At 38.6% G+C, this 23370-nt stretch overlaps 1 protein-coding gene across 15 annotated transcripts in view; it reads left to right on the top strand.

The window, feature by feature from the left end:
- Window positions 1-23370, top strand: part of ZBBX (zinc finger B-box domain containing) — a 140327-nt gene that overhangs the window by 85886 nt on the left and 31071 nt on the right. For 8 of the 15 annotated variants that reach the window (XM_057301954.2, XM_055110647.2, XM_055110648.2 and 5 more), the window contains one exon: window positions 10714-10971. In XM_057301954.2, coding sequence (XP_057157937.1) covers window positions 10714-10971 — 258 coding nt within the window. Of the gene's footprint in view, window positions 1-4220; window positions 4338-10713; window positions 10972-23370 lie in introns of all 15 variants that reach the window. The other 7 variants (XM_055110640.3, XM_055110643.2, XM_055110649.2 and 4 more) reach the window with 1 other exon arrangement.

Here is a 23370-nt window from a genome sequence, read left to right as displayed (position 1 = left end):
ATGCTGGCCTCATACAATAGGTTAGGGAGGTGTCCCTCTTTTTCTATTGTTTGGAATAGTTTCAGAAGGAATGGTACCAGCTCCTCTTTGTACCTCTGGTAGAATTCGGTTATGAATACATCTGGTCCTGGACTTTTTTTGGTTGGTAGGCTATTAATTGCTGCCTCAATTTCAGAACTTGTTTTTGGTCTATTCAGGGATTCAATTTCTTCCTGGTTTAATCTTGGGAGGGTGTATGTGTCCAGGAATTTATCCATTTCTTCTAGATTTTCTACTTTATTTGCAGAGAGGTGTTTATAGTATTCTCTGATGGTAGTTTGTATTTCTGTGGGATCGGTGGTGATATCCCCTTTGCCATTTTTATTGCATCTATTTGATTCTTCTCTCTTTTCTTCTTTATTAGTCTGGCTAGTGGTCTATCTACTTTGTTGGTCTTTTCAAATAAACAGCTCCTGGATTCATTGGTTTTTTGAAGGGTTTTTTGTGTCTCTATTTCCTTCAGTTCTGCTCTGATCTTAGTTATTTCTTGTCTTCTGCTAGCTTTTGCATTTGTTTGCTCTTGCTTTTCTAATTCTTTTAATTGTGATGTTAGCTTGTCAATTTTAGATCTTTCCAGCTTTCTCTTCAGGACATTTAGTACTATATATTTCCCTCTACACACTGCATTAAATGTGTCCCAGAGATTCTGGTACATTGTGTCTTTGTTCTCATTGGTTTCAAAGAAATCTTCATTACTGCCTTCATTTTGTTGTTTACCCAGAGTCATTCAGGAGCAGGTTGTTCAGTTTTCATGTAGTCGTGCAGTTTTGAGTGAGTTTCTTAATCCTGATTCCTAATTTGATTGCACTGTGGTCTGAGAGACTGTTATGCTTTTCATTCTTTTGCATTTGCTGAGGAGTGTTTTACTTCCAATTATGTGGTCAATTTTAGAATAAGTGTGATGTGATGCTGAGAAGAATGTATATCCTGTTGATTTGGGGTGGAGAGTTCTGTAGATGTCTATTAAGTCCACTTGGTCCAGAGCTGAGTTCAAGTCCTGGATATCCTTGTTAATTTTCTGTCTCATTGATCTGTCTAATATTGATAGTGGGGTGTTAAAGTCTCCCACTGTTATTGTATAGGAGTCTACATCTCTTTGTAGTCTCCAAGAACTTGCTTTATGAATCTGGGTGCTCCTGTGTTGGGTGCATACATATTTAGGATAGTTAACTCTTCTTGTTGCATTGATCCCTTTACCATTATGTAATGGCCTTCTTCGTCTCTTTTAATCTTTGTTGGTTTAAAGTGTGTTTTATTACAGACTAGGATTGCAACCCCTGCTTTTTTTCTGCTTTCCATTTGGTTGGTAAAATTTCCTGCTTTCTTTTATTTTGAGCCTATGTGTGTCTTTGCACGTGAGATGGGTCTCCTGAATACAGCACACTGATGGGTCTTGAATCTTTATCCAATTTGTGAGTCTGTGTCTTTTAATTGGGGCATTTAGCCCATTTACATTTAAGGTTAATATTGTTATGTGTGAATGTGATCCTGCCATTATGATGCTAGCTGTTTATTTTGCCCGTTAGTGGATGCAGTTTCTTCATAGTGTCAATGGTCTTTACAATTTGGTAGGTTTTTGCAGTGTCTGGTACCATTTGTTCCTTTCCATGTTTAGTGCTTCCTTCAGAAGCTCTTGTAAGGCAGGCCTGGTGGTGACAAGATCTCTCGGCATTTGCTTGTCTGTAAATGATTTTATTTCTCTTTTGCTTATGAAGCTTAGTTTGGCTGGATGTAAAATTCTGGGTTGAAAATTCTTTTCTTTAAGTATGTGAATATTGATCCCCACTCTCTTCTGCTTGTAGGGTATCTGCTGAGAGATCTGCTGTTAGTCTGATGGGCCTCCCTTTGTCGGTAACCCAACCTTTTTCTCTGGCTGCCCTTAACATTTTTTCCTTCATTTAAACCTTGGTGAATCTGATGATTATGTGTCATGGGGTTGCTCTTCTAAAGGAATATCTTTTTGGTGTTCTCTGTGTTTCCTGAATTTGAATATTGGCCTGTCTTGGTAGGTTGGGGAAGTTCTCTTGGATAATATCCTGAAGAGTGTTTCCCAACTTGTTTCCATTCTCCCCGTCACTTTGAGGTATACCAATAAAACGTAGATTTGGTCTTTTCACATAGTCCCATATTTCTTGGAGGCTTTGTTCGTTTCTTTCACTCTTTTTTCTCTAACCTTGTCTTTCCGCTTTATTTCATTGAGTTGATCTTTAATCTCTGATATACTTTCTTCCGCTTGATCTATTCAGCTATTGACACTTGTGTATGCTTCATGAAGTTCTTGTGCTGTGTTTTTCTGCTCCAGCAGGTCATTTATGTTCTTCTCTAAACTATTTATTCCAGTTAGCAATTTGACTAACCTTTTCTCAAGGTTCTTAGCTTCCTTGCGTTGGGTTAGAACTTGGTCCTTTAGCTCAGAGGAGTTTGTTATTACCCACCTTCTGAAGCCTACTTCTGTCAATTCGTCAAACTCATTCTCCGTCCAGTTTTGTTCCCTTGGTGGTGAGGAGTTGTGATCCTTTGGAGGAGAGGAGGCATTCAGGTTTTTGGAATTTTCAGCCCTTCTGCACTGGTTTCTCCCCATCTTCATGAATTTATCTACCTTTGGTCTTTGAAGTCGATGACCTTCAGATGGGGTCTCTGAGTGGATGTTCTTTTTGTTGATGTTGTTACTATTCCTTTCTGTTTGTTAGTTTTCCTTCTAACAGTCCAGCTTCTCTGCTGCATGTCTGCTGGTGTTTGCTGGAGGTCCACTCTAGACCCTGTTTGCCTGGGTATCACCAGCGGAGGCTGCAGAACAGCAAAGATTGCTGCCTGTTCCTTCCTCTGGAAGCTTTGTCCCAGTGAGGCACCCACCAGATGCCAGCCAGAGCTCTCCTGTAATAGGTGTCTGTCGGCCTCTGCTGGGAGTTGTCTCCCAGTCAGGATACACTTGAGGAGGCAGTCTGATCCTTATCAGAGCTCAGACGCTGTGCTGGGAGATCTGCTGTTCTCTTCAGAGCTGCCAGGCAGGGATGTTGAAGTCTGCTGAAGCTGCACCTACAACCGCCCCTTCCCCCAGGTGCTCTGTCCCGGGGAGGAGGGGTTTTATCTATAAGTCTGTGGCTGGGGCTTCTGCCTTTTTTTCAGGGAGGGACTCTTGAGAAGTCAATCTGGCCATGGTGGCTTTGCTGAGCTGTAGTGGGCTCTGCCCAGTTTGAACTTCCCAGCGGCTTTGTTTACACTGTGAGGATAAAACCACCCTCTCAAGCCTCAGTAATGGCAGACACCTCTCCCCTCACCAAGCTCGAGCATCCCAGGTTGAGCTCAGACTGCTGTGCTGGCAGTGAGACTTTCCAGCCAGTGGATCTTAGCTTGCTGGACTCCATGAGGGTGGGAACCGATGAGCCAGACCACTTGGCTCCCTGGCTTCACCCCCCTGGCTTCTGTCTCACTCATGTTCCAGGTGCCACTTGGGTATGAGAAATAAACTCCTGTGGCTAGCTCGGTGTCTGCTCAAGTGGCCACCCAGTTTCGTGCTGGAAACCAAGGTCCCTGGTGGTGTAGGCACCAGAGGGGATCTCCTGGTCTGAGGGTTGCGAAGACCATGGGAAAAGCACAATATCCGAGCCAGAGTGCAAGGTACAGTCCCTAATGGCTTCCCTTGGCTAGGAGAGGGAGTTCCTTTCCTTCCTGGGTAAGGTGACACCACACCCTGCTTTGGCTTGCCCTCCTTGGGCTGCACCCACTGTACAACCAGTCCCAATGAGATGAACCAGTCCCAATGAGATGTACCTCAGTTGGAAATGCAGAAATCATCTGCCTTCTACATCGATATCACTGGGAGCTGCAGACTGGAGCTGTTCCTATTCGGCCATCTTCTCTTCATGATTTTTTGGTTTCCATTTTGAAAGCTAGATCTTGGTGTCATCTATATCCTTAGGCATCTTATGTATTCAAATGTGTTTATTCATGTAGAAACAATTATACTTTATGTTGCATTGTTATACTTTTTAAATTTTTAAAATTAAAATAATTTAATGATTTTTATTTTGTAATAAGATTTTGTATTTCATAATATATATCACTGTTGTAAATATTCTTTATTCAGTTAAATATTGTCCAGTAAGACATAAATATAAAACTAATAAAATGGATTTTCTTCTTTTCAAACTTTATATTATCTTACTGTTTTTCAATTTCAGAAGACAGAGAATGGATTCCAGACCATAGCTTAAGTGAATATGCTGATAATGCAATTGTCTTGGGTGTTCTGCAGGGTGCTCAGAGTCCATCATCAAGTAGAAAACAGCAAAAGATGGGTAACATTGACTCAAAGGCAGCAGTGCCATGTTGGCAGCTTACTTCCTTTAGTAGTTTGCTTTTTTAGCAGTTTAGTAGGCACCTGCAATTTAGTTTTTGAAGTTCTGTAATTTAAATTCATTCATTTTAACTAAATGTCCTCGACTTTTCTTCCAAAACCAAAGCATAAAAACAAGTGAGCTCATTTTTCCAAAGGCATGAATTATCATCTTAGTTATTTTCTATAACAATGTATTAGGAAATAATATTTGCAAAATGTAGTTAAGGATATGGCATATTTTGAACAATCCTTATAAAATACATAGTTTCATTACTCACTCAGGAAGCAGTATGTTTATACCAGATTTTGCATACTCTTTCACTTGATATATATTATGATCAGACAGAGCCATATGTGAAATGATTGACTTAGGTTAAGATGCTGTTTCTTGCTGGGATTGAGAAAGCTTAGTTCTAAATATAATTCTGTATGCATTGACCCTGGAATCTTCATTTCAGTTCATTACCTCTATTCTCTAAACAAAGTAATTATAAGATTTTCCATAGAATAATTCTTTTGACATACTGAATGTCTATTTTAATACTTTCCTAATGAGTGTATACAGAGCATATAACATCATTAAAATCACTACTATTATTAGGACATTACTGTTATCCCATTATACCAGCTATAGTGGGTTTGCTCTATGCCAAAGTAGGAAGTTGTAGTAGATAACTAATGAATTCAGGTAATTCAGCATATATTTTGAGGATATTAGCACTTGGATTGGCCCCGAGGGTAAAAGAGATATGTAAGTAATATTCCCTGATCTTATTGAGCTCACAGTTTAGGAGGAATACCTGAGAAAGGGGGCTATTTGCCTTGGTTTAAAGGCTATCTTCAAGGCAGAAATTTAATTGCATATGATTTGCCTCTGTATATAAGATATATATGTCTCTCTTGCCCTAAAATCTATGATTAAAACTCTCTGGCTATCTTAGATCCTTTCCATGTGCATTTATGTTGAGAATCTGTCAGATATAAAATTTTTAGGGAGAAAACAATGTATTTATGATTTTTTTGGCTCTATACTTAGATGCCTATTTTTACATCAAAGTCGACAGCAACTTTAAAAATTCTGGTTGCTTCCCTCTGAGGCAATCAGAAAGAACTGCTTTAAGTCACTGTATATTGATGAAAACAAATTCATATACGTGCTATGAGAAATTTATTACAAAGACAAATCTACAAATCCGTAGTCAAATGCTTTTAAGTATCAATTTGGACAGATCAGTCAAAATCAATAATTTGCTATAAAAAACATTTGTTCAAGCACTACTGCCAGACACTGTTTATACAAAACAAACTCTTATCTCTATTGCTTAAGAGCTTAGAGTCCAGTATAAAATTTTCTCAAAAGTCGCTGTGGGCATAATCGCCTGGGAAACCTCTTGCAATGCAGATTTCTGGATCTGACTCTTAGGGATTCTGATTAATTAAGGCTGAGGTAATGCCTAAGAAATTGCATTTATTTTTTGAACAACAACAACTCCATGTTATGCTAATATAAACAGTCTGAATACCATATTTTGAGAAAAGTGCTATAAATTTTTTGATATATATAAAATGTGTGTGTGAATATGTAAATTATACCACATATAAGTTTTATAAAAAGACCTATGAGTAATTTACTTTTGGACCTTAATAGGTAATTAATGATAATATGTCCTATCAGCTATAATAGTTAGATATATAAGCAAGGTTTTTTTTTAGAAATAGGGATGATAACATAATGACTTTGCTATTGAAAAGTGTAGATTGGCAAGATATTAGAGACTAGGTAACATTCAGTTGAGTCTTTAAAAAGTTATAATATTTATCAGTTAGAGAAGGTAGGAAATGGCTTTCTCAACAGAGACAATGGTCTAAAATAAACTAAAAATTGCCTGGCTCTGTCACAAGTTATAGAAATCTTGTATTCTGCACTGATGCCAGTATATAGAGGAATTCCCATTTCCATAAAAATTAAAAAGTCATGAATGTAAAAACATCGTAGCTATGTGTGTTTAGCAGCAAGTTTATTCATTCTTCTCATCCCTGCCACAACTTAATCCTCCCCTAGCCCATCTTCCTGCCTCTGGAAATGGCAACTCTATCCAAACATTGATTAAGTCTGAAATTTGGGAGTCATCTTGCCTCTCACTCAGTGTATCCTATTTATCTTTAGATTCTGCTGATTTCAGCTCTAAAATCAAGCCCAACACTAAACACTTTTACCTTCACTATTCAAGATTAGTCCAAGCCATTTGTCTTCATCTCTCATTTGTCTCCCATTTTCACTTTTACTTCTCCCAAAATCATGTTGCTATAATTCATTTCCATTATATTCTACTATTTATAGTCAGTGAGTGAATTGTTTTTACTCATAACAGTATTGATATTTATAGTTTATAGGAAGTGAATCATACTTTCCATAAATGTAAACCATATATTGTATCATGCCATTCTATTGTCTAAAGCATTCTATGGATCCCTATAGAAAGTAGAAAAAAGTATGCCTTACCATGTATCACACAGCAACACCTTGGTTGGCTACCCGTCTCTCCTAACTGCATCTTCTCCTACACTGTAGCCATATTTGCTTTCTTTCTGTTCTTAAGCCACTCTCTTACTCACTTCTTAGCCTTAGAATTAGATCTTACCTCTTCTCCAGGATGCTCTGAAATTTCCCTCTCCATTCTCACACTCTTCATATGACTGATTCTTTTCCATTATTCAGCCTCAGTCCAGATGCTACCTCCATAGAGAGACCTTCTGGCACCACCCTATCTAGTGCTGGTCTCTTGAGTTCTCTATCACATTTACCTTCTTTTATTTTTCTTGTAAAAGCTATCACTATTTAACATCATCTTATTAGCTTTTTTCCTGCTTTCTCTTACCCTTGGTTGGAAAGAAATCAAGGACTAGTCTGTCCTGTTCATTGGGGTATCTTCAGTAATGGAACAGGGCCTGGCCTATTGTAAGTGCTCAGTAAGTGTTTTCCAATTAGTAGAGTAGGCTAGTAGAACTGTGTGTTAGTTTGGAGTGCAACTTGAGGGTAGAGGCGATGTCTTATTCCCTTTTGAATACCCCAATCCTGACACAGTGCCTGGCAGTTTTAGAGGGTGATACATAATTTTATAATTGAATTTGATTGAGTATTAATTCACAAGCTCTCAGAGTTGGAAGGAATTTAAGACATTCTACTATCCAGTTCCTGAATTTTGTATTTCACAGGTCATAAGCTGATTTCTAATTCTATAAGATAACACAATAACATTCTTAGTTACCTAGTTTAGTATTCTTTCCACTTAACCATGCTGCTAAATAAAATTTGTATATAAATTTAAGAATTCTTAGAAAATACATTTCTAAGAATTCTTTTTATGTATAAATTCTCAGCAGTTGATACAGTGAAACATGAATGTCAATAGACAACAGTGTTTTGCAAACTTTATTTAAGATCAAAATACTGGGTCCTTTGATAAGAATGTTATTTGTTATTAAAACGCTACCTAAAATCATGTTGCTATAGTTACATTTCATCTAATTCTATTGTTATATTTAGAATAGCAATAACAATTATCATTCAGTGAATTATTCCTATTTTTTATATCCTTACCAGTAGTATTGTATCCATTAATATGATTTAAAGGCACTATTGAATTTTATCTTCCCAATAGTTGGCTTAGTTTTATTAGTAATCATAGAGCATATATTCTTCAGTTAACACCAAGGAAAATTTATTTTGTTACATTTAGAATATAACTGATCAGTGTTAACCAATAATTTCTTATGATTACATTGACAGTGATGGCGCATGTTACTCCAAAAGTAACTTCTTATGCTTTTAATCTACAAATTGAGATTTTTTAAAAAAAAATATGGAATGATCCCCTCAATAATGGCATTTTTAACTAGTGCCAGTGTTAATGTTGTGTTATATCTTAAACTTAACCATAACATTAGTACCCTTATATATTAAACATTAGAAAGAATGATATATTGGCTTAAAAGAACAATAAACAAAATCGAGAATCAAACTGGGGCCTCTTCTGTCTCTTTCTGTGTTTTAGTTACTTTAAATTACACTTTGAGCATATTTCCAGTAAGAAAGATGGTCTGTTTCTTTGCTGTGTGCTAAGCATAAGTCTGACCTGTCCTTTGTGTACTTTTTCTCAATGGGGATCAATTACCTTTAAATACTGTGGCAATCAAATGTTCTTATTAGTGTTCGTATTCTTCTAGATTTTCTGAAGGGCATCTACATTATATTAAATTTTTCTTTCTTCATTTCTGTGAATTGGCAGAAGTCCAGTCCTTACTCACAGCATTTTCCTTTGGTTTGTTTTTTTAAAGTAAGAGTTGTGAATTCCTTTAAATTTTACCTTGATTGAGACATATCATAGTACAGATACTAAAGTGTGGTTTACCCATAGAGTAGAACTTTTGATTTATATTGCGAATTATTGTTACACTCTCTGACTTGTGCAGCTACTGTTATTGCCTGTACTATTGCTTCCTTATGTAGACTTGGAGAGTTTGGTTCTTGATTGCTATAAATATGGTTCTTTACATATTATAGATAAAAGAGGAAATCATTTCTAACTTATAGTCATAAAAATAAAAAATAATTCTCAGGGATAATTATATATATATAGATAGATATATGTTTTTAACACTTAGGCATATTTTAGCCCGTTATTTTTATCTGAGCACAAATAGACACAAAAGATCAGTCTTATTTTAACTGACTCATAATTTTATTTCAATTAAAATTATTTTAAAAATTGATTTCTGAAATTTTCACTAAAGTTGGTACCCGTTGAGACTTACCTTGGCCAATTTTAATTGCTTAAATAATTACATACTGTATTGAGAGTCTTCTTGAGGTATTAGACACATTCGAAGTAGATTTTTTTTAAGTTAAAAAAAGACAAACTCCACTTTGGTAGGCTGAGGCAGGCGGATCATGAAGTCTGGAGATCAAGACCATCCTGGCCAACATGGTGAAACCCCATCTCTACTAAAAATACAAAAATTAGCTGGGTGTGGTGGCACGCGCCTGTAATCCCAGCTTGGGAGCCTGAGGCAGGAGAATCGCTTGAACCTGGGAGGCAAAGGTTGCAGTGAGCCGAGATCGTGCCACTGCACTCCAGCCTAGTGACAGAGCAAGACTCCTTCTCCAAAAAAACTCCCAAAACCCCCCAAAAACAACTCAATAGTCATTAAATATTTAATACATGATTACCGCCTGTAATCACTTTTTTGAATTTTATATTTTTTGTTGAGTCACTAGAGTGAGAACAATGTTATATGGCATAGGTTCCATCAAATTAGGGTTTTTATGATAATGACAATTTCACCCACCTAATAGTTTTACAAAGCCAGTTTGTGTTAAGGGAGTGCAAAGTTATCTTATAATATAATTATGTTTACTATAAATATATTTACCTAAATCAGAACAATAATTTATTACATTAAAGCATTTACCTGCCCTATGAATTTTTAAATATGTACCTTGGAAACTGTCTTGGCCTTATTAAGTAATATTTTGTGAGAAATACCAAATTAGAAATTAGTTATGTTGTGTTAGTATAAGATTTGAAGAGATTTTTTTTTTCCTACTGTTAAAGGAGCAAACATGTTGAAGAAACCAACTAAGTCAACTTTCAAAACAGGTGAAGACAAAGTAGCGACTGTCCTAGAGGAACAATGTAATAACCTAATTTAGATCGGTGCTTCTGGAACTTTTCCAGAAGAGAGTGAGCTCATCCTTAGGAAAATTAGAGACGTGATCTCAATTTCTTTAAAGCCTGTGTTTTTCCAAATATTCATATAGATTTTGTAAATTAGTCTCTTTTGTTGCCATATTTTTAAATGTAAGAATAAATTACATATCATCAAGTAAAATTGGTTCACTAGGAAGTGGCACGATGCTTTTTCTAAGGGTTTTCTTCTTACAAGGTATTAAGTTTGGTATTGTCCTGGAATTTAAGACACATGTCGTGGTGCTTGGCTTTGGAATACGTTATAAAATTGTGTGTTGTTTCTCTATAAAGTTGACTTAGTTTATAGATATTTTCCTTTGTGAATATTAAAATTAGTTTGTTTTCCTCTGAATGTAGGAAAATTAGGAAAAAAATACACAGAAGTGTTCTTTATGACATTGGAAAAGTAATTAGAGATTAAGAAAATGTGGTTAGCTAGAAAGGGTGATAGTTAAAGTTAACTTTTCATAAACTCTGTTACATGAACTTAACTTCTCTGTGTGCAGGGACCTGGTATTTTGTATCTTTAAGTACTCATTCAAATTTTTAAAAGTTGATTTAAAAACTTTTTACTTTTAATTTTAGGTCAGAAATCACAGAGACCTTCAACAGCAAATTTTCCACTTTCCAACTCTGTTAAAGAAAGCTCCAGTTGCCTTTCATCCTCTCATCCTCGATCAAGAAGTGCAGCTGCTCAATCATCATCTAGAGCTGCTTCTGAAATTTCAGAAATTGAATATGTTGATATTACTGACCAGAATGAGCTTTCCTTAGATGACACTACTGATCAACATACCTTAGACAATTTGGAAAAAGAATTACAAGTGCTGAGATCTCTTGCAGGTAATCCTATTTTTTTTTTCACTTTAGATAATGCTAATTAACTCTGCCCTCAGCCTGATTCTTCATATCTTGCGCTAACAAAACAAGCCAGCAAACAAGAAAGCTTTCCTTTTTCTTCTTTAACCATCAACCGTTGTGTCTGTTTTCCTGGAAATCCCCTGATATCACTCTGAATATGTTTAAAAATGTGTGGATGCCCAGCCACACCAAAGATGGACCCCATAGCCTATAAAACACAGCTAAATTGTGGAATGAATAATTTCATGTGCACGGAAAAAATCTTTTTTTCTCCTTTCTGCAAACCCACTATAGGATTAATCTCTGTAGCTTTATGTAAGCCGCTGTTCAATATCCTTATTGGAAAATTGAGCCATTAGATCTTTTAAAGCAGTGCTTTTCAAGCTTAAATGTTTATACAGATCATTCAGGGGATCTTGTCACATGCAAATTCTGATTGAGTATGTCAGGTAAGGTAAGATTCTGCATATCTAACAAATACCCAGGTGATGCCAGTGCTGCTAGTTGGCAAACCACATCTTGAAAAATTATACTTGCGCATTTTATTTCCAACTTCAGTGGACATAGTCAGCAATATAGTGACCATATTCTTGAACATGTAAAGGTTTGGCTCAGTAGCAAAACATCAGGGGAATTAATCCTTTTATTTGCATCATAAAGGCACTCACACAGTTTGAAAGAAGCCAGCTGCAGATACAGGAGACAGGCTAGAAAATTCTTTGGTCCCATATATTCCACACTTGCTTTTCCGTTGTTTTTCCTGTTAGTGGTCTCTTCCTTTATTGATCTTGGAGTAACGACTTTGCTATTGTTCTATAAATTATACATCTTTGTTTTGAAAAATTAAAGCAATACAAAATTACAAAAAAAGAAATAAAAACCCACCACAAATTCTAACTACTCTTAAAATAACCATTATTTACATTTAGTGAGAATCATTTTTTATTTATTTATTTATTTATTTATTATTATACTTTAAGTTTTAGGGTACCTGTGCACAATGTGCCATGCTGGTACCTGTGCATACATGTGCCATGCTGGTGCGCTGCACCCACTAACTCATCATCTAGCATTAGGTATATCTCCCAATGCTATCCCACCCCTACCCCCACCCCACAACAGTCCGCAGAGTGTGATGTTCCCCTTCCTGTGTCCATGTGTTCTCATTGTTCAATTCCCACCTATGAGTGAGAATATGCGGTGTTTGGTTTTTTGTTCTTGCAATAGTTTACTGAGAATGATGATTTCCAATTTCATCCATGTCCCTACAAAGGACATGAACTCATCATTTTTTATGGCTGCATAGTATTCCATGGTGTATATGTGCCACATTTTCTTAATCCAGTCTATCATTGTTGGACATTTGGGTTGGTTCCAAGTCTTTGCTATTGTGAATAATGCCGCAATAAACATACGTGTGCATGTGTCTTTATAGCAGCATGATTTATAGTCCTTTGGGTATATACCCAGTAATGGGATGGCTGGGTCAAATGGTATTTCTAGTTCTAGATCACTGAGGAATCGCCACACTGACTTCCACAATGGTTGAACTAGTTTACAGTCCCACCAACAGTGTAAAAGTGTTCCTATTTCTCCACATCCTCTCCAGCACCTGTTGTTTCCTGACTTTTTAATGATTGCCATTCTAATTGGTGTTAGATGGTATCTCATTGTGGTTTTGATTTGCATTTCTCTGATGGCCAGTGATGGTGAGCATTTTTTCATGTGTTTTTTGGCTGCATAAATGTCTTCTTTTGAGAAGTGTCTGTTCATGTCCTTCACCCACTTTTTGATGGGGTTGTTTGTTTTTTTCTTGTAAATTTGTTTGAGTTCATTGTAGATTCTGGATATTAGCCCTTTGTCAGATGAGTAGGTTGCAAAAATTTTCTCCCATTTTATAGGTTGCCTGTTCACTCTGATGGTAGTTTTTTTTTTTTTTTTTGCTGTGCAGAAGCTGTTTACTTTAATTAGATCCCGTTTGTCAATTTTGGCTTCTGTTGCCATTGCTTTTGGTGTTTTAGACATGAAGTCCTTGCCCATGCCTATGTCCTCAATGGTAATGCCTAGGTTTTCTTCTAGGGTTTTTATGGTTTTAGGTCTAAAGTTTAAGTCTTTAATCCATCTTGAATTGATTTTTGTATAAGGTGTAAGGAAGGGATCCAGTTTCAGCTTTCTACATATGGCTAGCCAGTTTTCCCAGCACCATTTATTAAATAGGGAATCCTTTCACCATTGCTTGTTTTTCTCAGGTTTGTCAAAGATCAGATAGTTGTAGATATGTGGCGTTATTTCTGAGGGAGGGTTCTGTTCTGTTCCATTGATATATATCTCTGTTTTGGTACCAGTACCATGCTGTTTTGGTTACTGTAGCCTTGTAGTATAGTATGAAGTCAGGTAGTATGATGCCTCCAGCTTTGTTCTTTTGGCTTAGGATTGACTTGGCGATGCGGGCTCTTTTCTGGTTCCATATGAACTTTAAAGTAGTTTTTTCCAATTCTGTGAAGAAAGTCATTGGTAGCTTGATGGGGATGGCATTGAATCTATAAATTACCTTGGGCAGTATGGCCATTTTCATGATATTGATTCTTCCTACCCATGAGCATGGAATGTTCTTCCATTTGTTTGTATCCTCTTTTATTTCATTGAGCAGTGGTTTGTAGTTCTCCTTGAAGAGGTCCTTCACATCCCTTCTAAGTTGGATTCCTAGGTATTTTATTCTCTTTGAAGCAATTGTGAATGGGAGTTCACTCATGATTTGGTTCTCTGTTTGTCTGTTATTGGTGTATAAGAATGCTTGTGATTTTTGTACATTGATTTTGTATCCTGAGACTTTGCTGAAGTTGCTTATCAGCTTAAGGAGATTTTGGGCTGAGACAATGGGGTTTTCTAGATAAACAATCATGTCGTCTGCAAACAGGGACAATTTGACTTCCTCTTTTCCTAATTGAATACCCTTTATTTCCTTCTCCTGCCTAATTGCCATGGCCAGGATTTCCAACACTATGTTGAACAGGAGTGGTGACAGAATCCCTGTCTTATGCCAGTTTTCAAAGGGAATGCTTCCAGTTTTTGCCCATTCAGTATGATATTGGCTGTGGGTTTGTCATAGATAGCTCTTATTATTTTGAAATATGTCCCATCAATACCTAATTTATTGAGAGTTTTTAGCATGAAGGGTTTTTGAATTTTGTCAAAGGCTTTTTCTGCATCTATTGAGATAATCATGTGGTTTTTTTCTTTGGTTCTGTTTATATGCTGGATTACATTTATTGATTTGCATATATTGAACCAGCCTTGCATCCCAGGGATGAAGCCCACTTGATCATGGTGGATAAGCTTTTTGATGTGCTGCTGGATTCGGTTTGCCAGTATTTTATTGAGGATTTTTGCATCAATGTTCATCAAGGATATTGGTCTAAAATTCTCTTTTTTGGTTGTGTCTCTGCCCGGCTTTGGTATCAGGATGATGCTGGCCTCATAAAATGAGTTAGGGAGGATTCCCTCTTTTTCTATTGATTGGAGTAGTTTCAGAAGGAATGGTACCAGTTCCTCCTTGTATCTCTGGTAGAATTCGGCTTTGAATCCATCTGGTCCTGGACTCTTTTTGGTTGATAAGCTATTGATTATTGCCACAATTTCAGATCCTGTTATTGGTCTATTCAGAGATTCAACTTCTTCCTGGTTTAGTCTTGGGAGAGTGTATGTGTCCAAGAATTTATCCATTTCTTCTAGATTTTCTAGTTTATTTGCGTAGAGGTGTTTGTAGTATTCTCTGATGGTAGTTTGTATTTCTGTGGGATCGGTGGTGATATCCCCTTTATCATTTTTTATTGTGTCTATTTGATTCTTCTCTCTTTTTTTCTTTATTAGTCTTGCTAGTGGTTTATCAATTTTTTTGATCCTTCCAAAAAACCAGCTCCTGGATTCATTAATTTTTTGAAGGGTTTTTTGTGTCTCTATTTCCTTCAGTTCTGCTCTGATTTTAGTTATTTCTTGCCTTCTGCTAGCTTTTGAATGTGTTTGCTCTTGCTTTTTTAGTTATTTTAATTGTGATGTTAGGGTGTCAATTTTGGATCTTTCCTGCTTTCTCTTGTGGGCATTTAGTGCTATAAATTTCCCTCTACACACTGCTTTGAATGTGTCCCAGAGATTCTGGTACATTGTGTCTTTGTTCTCATTGGTTTCAAAGAACATCTTTATTTCTGCCTTCATTTCGTTATGTACCCAGTAGTCATTCAGGAGCAGGTTGTTCAGTTTCCATGTAGTTGAGTGGTTTTGAGTGAGGTTCTTAATCCTGAGTTCTAGTTTCATTGCACTGTATTCTGAGAGATAGTTAGTTATAATTTCTGTTCTTTTACATTTGCTGAAGAGAGCTTTACTTCCAAGTATGTGGTCAATTTCGGAATAGGTGTGGTGTGGTGCTGAAAAAAATGTATATTCTGTTGATTTGGGGTGGAGAGTTCTGTAGATGTCTATTAGGTCCGCTTAGTGCAGAGCTGAGTTCAACTCCTGGGTATCCTTGTTGACTTTCTGTCTCGTTGATCTGTCTAATGTTGACAGTGGGGTGTTAAAGTCTCCCATTATTAATGTGTGGGAGTCTAAGTCTCTTTGTAGGTCACTCAGGATTTGCTTTATGAATCTTGGTGCTCCTGTATTGGGTGCATATATATTTAGGATAGTTAGCTCTTCTTGTTGAATTGATCCCTTTACCATTATGTAATGGCCTTCTTTGTCTCTTTTGATCTTTGTTGTTTTAAAGTCTGTTTTATCAGAGACTAGGATTGCAATCCCTGCCTTTTTTTGTTTTCCATTTGCTTGGTAGATCTTCCTCTATCCTTTTATTTTGAGCCTATGTGTGTCTCTGCACGTGAGATGGGTTTCCTGAATACAGCACACTGATGGGTCTTGACTCTTGATCCAATTTGCCAGTCTGTGTGTGTCTTTTAATTGGAGCATTTAGTCCATTTACATTTAAAGTTAATATTGTTATGTGTGAATTTGTTCCTGTCATTATGATGTTGGCTGGTTATTTTGCTCGTTAGTTGATGCAGTTTCTTCCTAGTCTCGATGGTCTTTACATTTTGGCATGATTGTGCAGCAGCTGGTACCGGTTGTTCCTTTCCATGTTTAGCTCTTCCTTCAGGAGCTCTTTTAGGGCAGGCCTGGTGGTGATAAAATTTCTCAGCATTTGCTTGTCTGTAAAGTATTTTATTTCTCCTTCACTTATGAAGCTTAGTTTGGCTGGATATGAAATTCTGGGTTGAAAATTCTTTTCTTTAAGAATGTTGAATATTGGCCCACACTCTCTTCTGGCTTGTAGAGTTTCTACCGAGAGATCCGCTGTTAGTCTGATGGGCTTCCCTTTGAGGGTAACCTGACCTTTCTCTCTGGCTGCCCTTAACATTTTTTCCTTCATTTCAACTTTGGTGAATCTGACAATTATGTGTCTTGGAGTTGCTCTTCTCGAGGAGTATCTTTGTGGCGTTCTGTATATTTCCTGAATCTGAATGTTGTCCTGCCTTGCTAGGTTGGGGAAGTTCTCCTGGATAATATCCTGCAGGGTGTTTTCCAACTTGGTTCCATTCTCCCCGTCACTTTCAGGTACACCAGTCAGACGTAGATTTGGTCTTTTCACATAGTCCCATATTTCTTGGAGGCTTTGCTCGTTTCTTTTTATTCTTTTTTCTCTAAACTTCCCTTCTCACTTCATTTCATTCATTTCATGTTCCATCACTGATACCCTTTCTTCCAGTTGATTGCATCGGCTCCTGAGGCTTCTGCATTCTTCACGTAGTTCTCGAGCCTTGGTTTTCAGCTCCATCAGCTCCTTTAAGCACTTCTCTGTATTGGTTATTCTAGTTATACATTCTTCTAAATTTTTTTCAAAGTTTTCAACTTGTTTGCCTTTGGTTTGAATGTTCTCCCGTAGCTCGGAGTAATTTGATTGTCTGAAGCCTTCTTCTCTCAGCTCGTCAAAGTCATTCTCCATCCAGCTTTGTTCCGTTGCTGGTGAGGAACTGCATTCCTTTGGAGGAGGAGAGGCACTCTGCTTTTTAGAGTTTCCAATTTTTCTGCTTTGTTTGATGATGGTGATGTACAGATGGGTTTTTGGTGTGGATGTCCTTTCTGTTTTGTTAGTTTTCCTTCTAACAGACAGGACCCTCAGCTGCAGGTCTGTTGGAGTACCCGGCCGTGTGAGGTGTCAGTCTGCCCCTGCTGGGGGGTGCCTCCCAGTTAGGCTGCTTGGGGGTCAGGGGTCAGGGACCCACTTGAGGAGGCAGTCTGCCCGTTCTCAGATCTCCAGCTGCGTGCTGGGAGAACCACTGCTCTCTTCAAAGCTGTCACACAGGGACATTTAAGTCTGCAGAGGTTACTGCTGTCTTTTTGTTTGTCTGTGCCCTGCCCCCAGAGGTGGAGCCTACAGAGGCAGGCAGGCCTTCTTGAGCCGTGGTGGGCTCCACCCAGTTCGAGCTTCCCGGCTGCTTTGTTTACCTAAGCAAGCCTGGGCAATGGCGGGCGCCCCTCCCCCAGCCTCGCTGCCGCCTTGCAGTTTGATCTCAGACTGCTGTGCTAGCAATCAGTGAGACTCCGTGGGTGTAGGACCCTCCAAGCCATGTGCGGGATATAATCTCCTGGTGCACCGTTTTTTAAGCCCGTCGGAAAAGCGCAGTATTCGGGTGGGAGTGACCCATTTTCCAGGTGCTGTCTGTCACCCCTTTCTTTGACTAGGAAAGGGAACTCCCCGACCCCTTGTGCTTCCCGAGTGAGGCAATGCCTCGCCCTGCTTCGGCTCGCGCATGGTGCGCGCACCCACTGACCTGCGCCCACTGTCTGGCACTCCCTAGTGAGATGAACCCGGTACCTCAGATGGAAATGCAGAAATCACCCGTCTTCTGCGTCGCTCACACTGGGAGCTGTAGACCGGAGCTGTTCCTATTCGGCCATCTTGGCTCCTCCCAAGTGAGAATCATTTTAAGCATCACTGTTTATATCATAAGTATGCATAGAAGAATATATATTTAGTAGAATGAACAGATTGAAGGAACATGATAAAAATTGTACAAAAATAGGTTTATGCAATCCATAATATATATTTTAAGTATATATTTAGCCAACTTAATAAAAGGAAAATCAAAATCAAATTAAAATTAATTGTACATTTCAGATAAATGTTTTTCCACCACAAAAATATTAAGTTGAACTTCTTATAAATGAATTTCCGATGCCGCAAAAGAAACAGCACTCGAATATAAATTTAGTTTCCTCATCAAGGCAATTTTCTTTTGCAAAAGGGTGCCACTTGTGTCAATCAAGGTCACAAGTGCACACTGAACAAAGGACACTGGGGGTTTTTATATCCTTAATGCGATCCCTATCTCTGTGTCCTTCCCCCATGGGCTGGGGTCAGACTGCAAAATCTGAGCTCATCTGATTGGCTACTTGTAAATATTTTTCTAAATATGGAAAGGAGGGGGACGTGAGGTACAGTGGTGGAGCTTGTGAGACGTGCAGTTTCAAGGGAACGATGGGTACAGGTAACCAAGGGAACAGATGTGAGTTATTGATTAGAACTGACGGGAAGGGGGTAGGCTGTTTACAGTAACTGTTGGCAAGGAGAAACAAGAAAGTTAAGTTGGAGAACAAAGGGTAAGGAAGTTAACAGGCTAAACCTTTTGAAAAGAAACTCAGAAAGATTCATTGTATCTTACAATTCCTCCCTTTTAAATTTTTATAATCTCTTCTCTTCAGACCTTTTTAACATGTTCTGGCTTTGCTGTTCAACTTGGTCTTCTAAAAGGAAAAGCTTATCTGAATAGGGTGGAGGAGAACTAAAGGAGGTTTTAGTGAGTGTTGTCTTTATAAGCCTTTGTACTAGCCCACGGATGCATGGTATGATGCAACGCCCAACAAGAATAAGCACACCTATCATGACTGCAAGAGAAGTGAAGATTGGGGCCATGACTCCTTTCCATTTACCAAATCATCTTTGTAGCCATCCTGAAAGAGGGCTATCAATTCCAGAATTTTTAGCTAGTTCATTGGACAAAGCAGTCAGTCTCTGTAAGGCCTTTGTTATGCTTCTGTCGGGGCAGTATTGTTTGGGATAAAGGTACAACATTGGGTTTTGATCATAATACAAGCTCCACCTTTTTCAGCTAACATCATGTCTAGGGCCATTCTGTTTTCCCAAGCCATTTGGCTAGTAGGTCCTAATTGCTCAACTATTCCTTTGACAGCATTTCTAGTGTAATTAATAAATCATTGCTGATTATAGTAGATATAATTTATCCAATCTACATTTTTATTAATAGTTACCCATGGAAATAATGATTCAAATCCTGCAGCTATTTGATCTCAGGCTTTGAATCTATCAGGTACCCCCTGTGGGACTCCAATTGCATCTAAATAAACTTCAGAGTCAAAAGACCCATAAGGGGCTTCTTTTATTTTGCGGCGTTGTGTTTTTTCTTTTTCTGGTTGATGAACTGCCAGGGTGAAAGGGATAGCCAATTGGACAAGAGCACAAGTACCGCTCCAGTTACCTGGCAGAGTGTCCAGTAAGGGTCCACCATAACACCACCATACATCTGCTTGAGGATGACTAAGGGGAGACTGATGGGTAAGCTCCTGGAAAGGCTTAAGCTCACTGCATCCTGCTAAGCTGCCAAGGAACACTAAGTTCTCCCCCTGTCATGAGAGACACAAGGTGAAATGAGCAGAAGACCAAAGCTGAATGGCCCTTGGGGGCTGACCCGCAGGGTGTTGGACTTTGGGATATAGCAGAGAGAGAGCTTGCCACAATTTGTTGCCCCAAGCCATGGAATCTTAGAAAACAGCTACCATGCAGCCCATGCCCAGTTGACTGGGAGACCATCTGAGTGGAAAGGGGATGATCTGGGCCTCTGGCCAGCCATGTGCACAAGCATAACAATTGCTTTTATTTAATGTGAGACAGAATATTTGATCCATTCCAACCAGGCGTTTACATCTTGATATCCTGTTTCAATTGCTAAAGTTTGCCTTAGATCATCTACTGCTACAATATCTACTTTAGTATTATCATTAGGTATAGAAGAGATGGCAGTCTGATTAGAAGAAAGCTCAGAAGGAGAAGAGAAGGAAGGGGGTGAAGAGAATGAAGGATTAATAAAACACATTTCAAAAGACCCTATGAGGTCTGTGCAGCCAAGTTGGCTCCTATGTTATAGAAGCGACTTAAAGTAGGTTTAGGATCAGTAGAGGTGGGCATGAGAATAGAAATTTATATAGGATTACATTGGTTATACTGGCAATTGGGGGAGGTGCTCTCCTTAGTGAAACGAATATATGGTTTTAAGGATATATAACCACTCGCTGATGAGGTCCAGCCTTGATATTTGGTTGTCCACAGGACATCATTCCAGCTATGACAGACTCGTTTTCCTATATTTGTTAAGGAACAAGAATCTTGGTAGGGGGCGCCTTTCACTTTAAAGGGGCAGAGATACTTTTCTGAGGCTGAGAGTTGCCTCTGACTTTGGAGATCTCTACAGGGTATGACTAGACAAGCGTCAAATGTAACAACTTGGGGTGTGTTTGATTTAGTTAATTAATAACAGGTGGTCAGCATTGGAAGGTGAAAAGAAGAATGGAAGAGAGTTAAATTTTTCTTAGCTTTAGTTTGAGGGGGTTTTCCCCTGGAATAATGGCCCATGACTTCGGGGTGGACGGTGCTTTCTTGACTCGAGTGTGATGGGTCCATCCTTTCTCTGCTGTCCAGACTGCAGTTCAGTGGTCAGGAGCACTAGATAGGGTCCTTCCCAGGCTGGTTCAAGTTTTCATTCTTTCCAGCTTTTGATGAGGATATGATCCCTGGGCTGATGGTAATGGACCAGGAACTCTAGGAGTGGTGCCTGTACCATGAGACCTTTGGCTTTAAGAGAAGAGAAGGTAAAGGAGAGACCAAATATGTAATTCCTGAGGAATTGATCTTTTGTCTCAAATGTAGGGATATAGGTAGTGGAGTGTAAATAGGGCAATCCATAGGGCATTTCATAAGGAGAAAGGCCTATATCCTTCTGAGGTGCAGTTTGGATTCTTAACAGGGCAATAAATAGGAAGACATTTGGTCCGTGGTAACTGAGTCTCTAGAACTAATTTGGTTAAGTGATTTTTTAAAGTTTGATTCATCCTTTCTACTCTCCCTGATGAAGATGGATGCCAAGGTGTATGATATTCCCATTTAATGTCTAGGTCTTGGGACAACTTTTTAATGATGTGTGCTGTGAAATGGGTTCCATTGTCTGAGTCAATGTTCTCTGTTAGTCCCAATCTAGGCACTATATTTTCAATTAGTGCTTTTACTACATTATTGGTCGTTGCATTTGAAAAGGGAATAGCTTCAATCCAGTGAGTGAGGTGATCTACTATTAATAACAAATACTTTAGATGAGCAACTGGGGGCATTTCAGTGTAGTCACTCTGAATACTTTGGAATGGTCTTAGCCCTGGATTCCTCCCCACCAAGGGAGATTTCTTTATAACTTGTCTGTTGGTTTTTTTTTTACATATTAAGCAACTGTCCGTGACTTGTTTGGCCAAGGTATAAATTCCTATACACCCATGAACTCTGAGAACTACGTCACACATGGCATTGGGTCCCCAGTGGGTCCCTTGATGCAAGTGAGACAGGATTTCTCTCAGGAGAGGTTTGGATAGCATTTCCCTTTGGTCTGTTAATACCCATTTTCCTTCTGAGTTTTCTTTGGCCCCTATTTTTATTAATTTTTCTTTTTCCACGGCTGAGAAGACAGGGACTGCAGTAGAGGAAGACAAAGGGTTAAGTGAAAGACAGGTGTTCCAGATGAAACAGCAGCCTTCTTGGCTATCTGATCTGCTAAGTTGTTTCCCTGGCTTTCAAAAGAAAGGCTTTTCTGTTGTCTGGAAACATGAACAATAGCTATTTCTTCAGGAAACTGAAGATTATCTAATACTTGGGTGATTAACTCCTTGTGAACAAGGTCTTGGCTTTTGCTATTAATAAGACCTTGTTTAGTCCAAATTTTTCCAAATGTATGGGCCACCCCAAAGGCATATTTAGAATCAATATGGATGGTTCCTTGCTGCAATTACTTTAAAGCTTGGATGAGTGCAAACAACTCACAAGTTTGGGCAGACCAATTATTAGGCAATTTGCCTGACTCTATTTCTTCAAGAGTTTCCCCATCAATTACTGAATACCCATTGTGTCTTTTTCCCTCAATCACCCAGGAGGAACCATCTATGAATAAGTGTCATCTTGTTTTGAAGGTGGTATCCCCTAGGTCTGGTCTGACCTTTGGTAGTCAATTAAATTGAGACATAGGTGCTCCCTGTTTAGAGTTGGATCTCCTGTTAAGAAACCTGCTGGGTTGAGTGAATTGTCAGTAGTTAAGGTTAAATCATCTTTTTCTAGCAAAATACCTTCATATTTCAGGATTCTGGAGTCAGTAAGCCACCTCCCAGCTTTTTGATTTAGTATTACTCTAACTTTGTGGGGTGTGCTTGCAGTCAACTTTCCCCCAAAAGTTAACTTTCTGCTTTCTTCAACTAATATTGCCATAGCAGCAACAGATTGGATGCATTGAGGCCATCCACAAGTGACTGGGTCTAAAACCTTTGATAAGAAGGCTACAGGCTGCCGGCAGCCACCGTGCTCCTGGGTAAGCACTCCTATAGCCACTCCATTATTTACATTGACAAAAAGGTGAAAGGGCTTTTCTAGAGAAGGCGAAGCTAAAACTAGGGCAGTCATAAGTCTTTCTTTTAATTCCTCAATTTGGTTGAGTTCCTCAGAAGTCCACAGGAGATGCTCAGGTTTTTCTGGTTAGCAGCTTACTGTGTAAGGCATATGAGTCAATCCATAAGCGGCAGTATCCAACTAATCCTAGAAATTTTCTGAGCTCATGCTTAGTTTGAGGCAAGGGTAAATACACGATGCCTTCAACTTGCTCTGGCCCTATTCTCCACTTGCCTGCACTTACAAAATGGCCTAAATATTTGACCTCAGGTTCTGCATACTGAAGCTTTTTCTTTGAGACTTCTAACCCCTCAGAATGTAGATGATCAAGGATATGTATGGAAAAACTGGTTACTTTTTCCACATCCTCTCCTGATATGAGGATCTCATCAACATATTGGAGCATGCATGTGTGCTTTGGAACAGAAACCTTTCCTAGCACTTGTTCTAAAATCTGACTAAAGAGGTTGGGTAAGTCTGCAAACCCTTGGGACAAAACTCTCCACCGATACTGTTGTTTTTACCCTGACTGGGTGTCTTCCCACTTAAAAGTGAATGTGCCTCAGCTATCTTCAGCTAGGGGACATGCCCAGAAAGCATCCTTTGAGTCTGTTACAGTAAAC

This window comes from Pan paniscus, chromosome 2 (genome assembly GCF_029289425.2).
Source record: "Pan paniscus chromosome 2, NHGRI_mPanPan1-v2.0_pri, whole genome shotgun sequence".
NCBI classification, from domain to species: Eukaryota; Metazoa; Chordata; class Mammalia; order Primates; family Hominidae; genus Pan; species Pan paniscus.
Note: the sequence above shows the minus strand (reverse complement) of the source record. Positions and strands in the feature narration are given on the sequence as shown.